The 6,417-nt window shown below is 34.7% G+C and overlaps 1 protein-coding gene across 1 annotated transcript in view; it reads left to right on the top strand.

Annotated features, from left to right (window-relative positions):
- The window catches only part of LOC117118112 (adhesion G-protein coupled receptor G4-like), a gene marked incomplete in the record, with an annotated part of 12,892 nt that overhangs the window by 1,139 nt on the left and 5,336 nt on the right, over nucleotides 1–6,417 (top strand). The window contains 5 exon segments of the mRNA XM_033262615.1: nucleotides 124–291; nucleotides 2,979–3,195; nucleotides 4,210–4,326; nucleotides 5,003–5,127; nucleotides 6,172–6,321. Coding sequence (XP_033118506.1) covers nucleotides 124–291; nucleotides 2,979–3,195; nucleotides 4,210–4,326; nucleotides 5,003–5,127; nucleotides 6,172–6,321 — 777 coding nt within the window.

Below are 6,417 nucleotides of genomic sequence, written 5' to 3'. Positions count from 1 at the left end.
GACACACGTAGACATGACCATGCCATCATGGTTCAACCTTATTCTTGTTTATTTGTAATCAAATCCTAAGATTAACACTTAGCAAACACAACAAGGTATACTATTGTGTGTCGTACATTGCAGATATCAAGAGACCACGCTTGTGACCTGAGTACAGATGCCGAAACGGTTATTATTCCGACAACGGTTAAATATACCTTTCCGTTTTCTGCGTCAACAATTTCACCACGAATTCTCTACAATGACGTCGGCGAACAGTTCACCAACTATGCAGAAAAATTCAATGAAGAGGTGGGTGCATACAGACAATAATGTTTCCATAGGCATCGTAGGTCTGTGACCTATGATCTACCACAAACTATAGGTGTCCCTCCAATTAAAGACCACTTTCGGGACCAATGTTTTAGTGGTGTTTATCAGCTTTGGTCTCTAATTAGAATCCCTCTAATTAAAGATCGACACTAAAAGTGTTTTTTAAATATCTCTGTTTAGGGGGAAATTAAGAAATTGATGATATAATAAATAAATACACTGTATACAATGTAAGATTGGTGTATTCCAAATATATTTAGAGTGAATGTACAGTTATTGTATGCTGTTGTTGATTCTTAGGCCTAATATACCATTTCCCGGTAGTCACACATCAAGTCCTGCGCTTGTTGTACTTAAGTAACCTTTACAATAGTACTAACAACACCGTCCTACTAATTCAATATAGAGCACTGTATACACAGACCATCATCTTATTTTGTGTACTTTGTTGATGTATACTGTAGGGTGTTTAAAAATGGATGTGCAGTTATCCTTATAATTAATCACCGGAACTCAACAGGGGTCCCAAGTTGGAAGAAACACCCGGGAGATCTGTTTAAATGAATTTTCTTAAGGCATCTAAATATATTTTGCTGTGCGCATGGTGATAACAATTATGATTGGCACTAACTGCTGCGAAACAATTGATAATGCTGTAGTAAAAACTTGTAAAAACATGCAAATATCGTCTTGAACTTGCGGGAGGTGGTTTATTGTCGAAGTTTCTGTTCGTGAGAGTGCTGGAGTCCTTCCTGTCGATTTCCTGGGCTCTGCAGAAAACCTGAGACCCCTGGGCACTAAATGTGGTCTTTAGATTCTTAATTAGAGAGAAAAAAAAAACATTAAATGCTTTAAAATGGATGTGCAGTTACTGCATGCTGTTATTTATTATAATTAAACATTTCATGGTAGCCAAACCATGAACTTTTTTTCCCATTAACATATTGTCCTAACCTTTTCGTTATTCAATATATACAAAACAATGCATTGCCTAATATTTCTATGTCTAAGTCATATGTAACACAGTTTATTATAGAAAATCATTAACCTCACCATTTATTATATTGTGCCTTTAATTGGAGGGAAGATTTTCAGCTGGGTCCGCCAAAACTTTGCTCTTTGGTCTCTAAATAGAGGGAATATTTATTTGGTTGGAACAGCTAGGATAAAAGATAGACATTCAACTGGGGCTGCAGAAATGTTGTCTTTAATTGGAGGTGGTCTTTAATTGAAGGGCTCTTTAATTGGAGGGAGATCTGTACTAAAATTTCCATCCAGTCCATAAAATCAAAATACTGTAGATTTTTATTTTCTATGAGAAAGTTATTCGATTATTTTTTTACTTCATTCCATTTATCTATTCGATTCAAATGGAAGAGATTGCATCAGTAACAGAGAGCACGATAACATCGTAAAAATAACACGAGGATGTCAAGCATATTGAGAGAAAACTTCAAAAGCAGATATAAGGATCATTATTGCAAAAGGGCACCTTTGCGAAAAAAATCATAGTGCCTGTCAGATTTGAATATTTTTATATTCGTTCTAATTAAACACACATAATAATAACGATAGGGGCCTATATAGATAAAGGAGAAAGGTAAGGTGTTGTGAATACTGGTCGCTTTGATGATCGTTTTGTTAATGCTTTTATTATAATTTCAAAGTCCCCCATCTTTGCCATAGGCCTACAATTGTTATATTTGATTTCCTTTTCAGTTAGACAAAAACGCATGACCAAGTATTATGTAGTAGTGTTATTGTCAGATTTCTTAATAAGCTATACTCTAATTCCCTTTTTATCAATTTGCTTCAGTCGTATAAGTATAACATAATGTTGTAACAATGAAAGAGGCTTTTGAGGTGAAAGAGGTTTTAGGTACGATGGAGAAGGCGACAGGGAAGGCACAGAATAGTAGGCCTGTAATATTGCTGTGAGAGAAGCTACGCTCTGATAAGGGTACGCTATGACGACGACGACGACGCGGTCTTAAAAATAACATGATATAAATACAAATATCATAGCAAAAATAAATTACATATATTAAGTAACTTCATTTATCAAAAAATTCCCTAACCAAAAAAACATCCTGCCCATGACAGAAGCAAATAGCTCGCTAATGCCATGCAGACTATCAAATGTTATTTGCTGTGGAAGCGGGTGGCGCCAGAATTTGCCCGACGGGGTGGGGGCCGAGGTCCCCGACGGGGTGTCAGATTTCCCCGACGAAAGCAAAGTGGTCGTGGTCGAGTTTCGATTAAGAGGCTCCGAAAGTGGACTTGGGGCGAAGCCCCCGAAAATTTCGACAATTTAGGGGTTTCAAAGGCTTGTTTAATCAATTTTAAAGTCTACTAATATGTAAAAAATACATATAATACTTTTTTCTCCCCGACGAATTGTGCTTTTTCTCCCCGACGGGGGGGGGGGGCAGCTTTCCCAGACGGCCCCCCTGGCCCTCCGCTGGCGCCACCCCTGCAATAAATATTTTGTATTTTTTTCTTATCCATATGAAATATCTTAGTTTTATCTAGCCTATCTTAGATTGACTGTAGCTTAAGTGCGCATAAGTTTGGCAGTTGAAGCCAAATCTGACCCCTTATATAAGATTTCGCAATGAGTACCAGTTTAATTAATTGATTAGCTTAATTTCCCTTTAAATTTATAGGTCGGACCATATCTAGCGCAGGAGGAATCGCTGGGTCTCTCCGATGTCACAACAATTCGTTTCCGCCAATCTGCTGATCGTTCTGATTTTGCCTTGGTTGATTTTATTGTAAGTTGTGAAGAAAATGTCACATATGACGTCATCAATGCAGCCATGATGAATGTTGCAGAGAAAACAGATTACATAGATCTAAGCAGCTTGGAAGTTAATAAGCATGGTATGGATATTTAGCAAATGCTGCGATTTAATGTGACTATCACAGTTATAATAGTACTTTTAATTATACTTATGATAATATTTAATTATAATGATACTTATATCCTACTACTACTACTACTGGCAAAGACAAGCAAAAGCAATCACTCCACACGAAAAAAATAAATTTTAGTTATTAAACAGGGTTAAGTAGTAAAATGAAAGTTATAAAATTAAATCTGACATTTCGTTATGAAGTTACAGGAGTGAAAACATACAGCTGTTGAATATCGAGTGTAATCTGAAAAACACTCACAAACTAAAATAAAATATTGATTTCTCACAATAAAGTCATAGTACCAATTAAAAGTTAAATCATCAACATAGGTTATCAACTCCCGATAAATATGTGGAAGCGGTTTGGTTTCTTAACCAGCGGGGTTGGTGTTTCAATCCTTTGATGTGCATTCGCTAGGACCCGGAGGAAGAAGGTGCTCTACATTGCTTCTCTTCACTCATATCAGATATATAATCATGTAGGTTGTCTGTCACTGCTCTGACTCAGTGACAATTCTCTTATGTAGATGAGCGAGATTCTTGCCACCCCTGGATCCACCACTGAGTTCAGCACTCACAAAATAACAAACAGTAAAATAAGTCCTATAATAACTGTTCCATATCATGGTAATTGAAGGATTGAGACCGAACATCATCTTGACAGAGTTAGCAAACGAAAACTCTCCTGATTTGGTCATATTACCAACAGCAACTCAGACCTACATCACCCTCCAAGGCTACGTGGGAAGCAAACGAAGGAGAAGACCCAAGATAGCGACCTGGCCTGGGGGGATCTGGTCCATCGTTCCTCGTCATATACATCCCTACGATACCAGATCACGGGCTAATTAGAACTAGGCCTTGGAAGCCAATTTAACCGTATAAGACTTTAATAAATATATATCTAAATGAACTATTCTAAGAATCATTTTTAATTTTCATCAAAAAGTATGTTCTGCCACGATTCTTTTCATTTTAGTAATATATTGCCTGCGACAGGAATTTGAGACTAAGGTAGGAACATTCACTTGGCCAGTTACGCTGGAAGGGTCAACAGTCACAACCGAAGAGTCCTGCTCTGAAGATTCCGTAAACGGTAAGGAATCTAAGGGGCACTCCCTTACTTGATACTTGATGGGATAATCCTAAAAAGCAGCACAAATCAGTTTAAAAGGTGGGTGACAAAAAATGGGAAGAAATGGTAGGCCTACCTCTAAATGGCCGAACATGACACTCCTATACAATAAAATTCAGTATCATCACATCACCATTATACTCACAGAATATATAGTCCAACAAAAATCATGATTTTTTATCAGAAACTTTTAATAATACTTGTTTCATGGCATCATCATACTTATAAGAGTCATAAATAATAATAATAATAATAATAATAATAATAATAATAATAATAATAATAATAATCATAATAATAATAATAATAATAATTTTAATACCTGTATAACAACTACGGAACTGTCGCAAAACGCTTCCCCTTAAAAATATATGGGGATAGGACATGTCCCTATCCCCGTATTTAACTTCTAGAATATAATGGGACATTTTGCAGTTGCACCGAAAACATTGATAAGTTTAATGCCCTTCATAATACCTGATAGAGACGATAATTACGTGCAGTATAATGTTTATTATTAGTTCAATGACTGGGACAAAATTGTGTATCTAAGAAAAAACTATTCTAAATTATGTATCTGTTTACTTTATCAATTACGTTTTGATGTTTAATCAAAATTTATGCTTTTAAATTTTAGGTGTTGAATTTAAATTGGCTGTAAGGCAATGTGTACAATCTGATAACGGTGCTTACTGGGACAGTTTCCAATGCACAGACTGTGGCGGAGCATCTGCAAGCTACCTTTTACGTCAACTATTTAGTGTAAGTTAACTACCTAAATACTAATAAACTTATATTTACTTTATGATGAAATTGGTATCAACTGTTATACAATTTATAATCGTACGTCACACTTTGAAAGAGTTTAGCAGGAATTAACTCTTTGAGTTACTAATTTTGTTTGCCATAACAAGATCAGGTTTTATTGTAATCCCAGATGTGAAATGTTTGTTGTATTTTCTAGGAATGTACCTTGTAAATGGTTATAGCGTGAATTAACTACTTCTATTAATAGTTTATGAACACTTATATTAATGATTTATGATGGATAGGATATCAGCTGTTTATAATCGTACATCACAATCAGCAGGATTTAAGCAGGAGTTCTCATCTACTCTTTTGGTTATTATTATGTTGTTTGACATGAAAAAATCAGGTTTTATTTAAATCTCAGATGTAAATTGTTTGGTGTGTGTGTAAGAATACTTAGGGCTATAGCGTGAGTTTTTACCTAAGTAATAAACATATACCGGTATTTATGTTTATGATGAAATTTGTATCAATTGTTTAGACCTGTGTCTAAGGTACCTTGTAACATCTTAACAAGATGATAATCTCAATACTACCGTAGTTTTAATAGTTGTTTTTCTTTCAAGATATGTCATTTATTATCTCAAAATAGTACAAAGCAATAATATAAACATTTATTCAAACCATTTTGACTACGGATTCTTTTTATCTCATTTATTACAATACTTTTACATATTTTCTTCTTATTGGTATTGTGTAACCCAGTGAAATAAAGTATGAATTGTATCCTACTAATGAGGTTATAAGTTAGTCGATCTTAATTGATGTATTGCAGATAAATTAATAAATTATTGTTGAAGTCATGGAAAAGATTGGCATGTTTTCCATATTTATAGCGGCATATTGAAAACTTTGCGATTAAAATTATTCTATTAACAGACATGAAACAAAAATAATTTTTGAAACTTAACGTCACTTTAAGAGTTGTACAATCTCACACTATTTCTGTATTGTAAATAAATCTGTTAAATTTTTCACTATATATATTTTAATTAGTCTCTTCCAAATGGAGATAGTGTTGAAGAGCTTATGAAGCAAGTGGCCAACATAACTGAAATGACGGAGAGTATTCGTGTAGACGGCTTAGAAGCAGCAGTAAATATAATAGAGTACATTGTACAAGAATCGCCTGTATTAACTGTCGAGGTAACTTCGTTTTCTTATATCCATAAGTAGACTTATATTAACTTTGAAGTTTTTACCTGTTCTCACCAACAAGAACCAAATTATGTTTCTTCACAT

This window comes from Anneissia japonica, unplaced genomic scaffold (genome assembly GCF_011630105.1).
Source record: "Anneissia japonica isolate Jap-2015-1 unplaced genomic scaffold, ASM1163010v1 scaffold287634_len692169_cov176, whole genome shotgun sequence".
Classification (NCBI taxonomy): domain Eukaryota; kingdom Metazoa; phylum Echinodermata; class Crinoidea; order Comatulida; family Comatulidae; genus Anneissia; species Anneissia japonica.
This window is presented reverse-complemented; position numbering and strand designations above follow the sequence as displayed.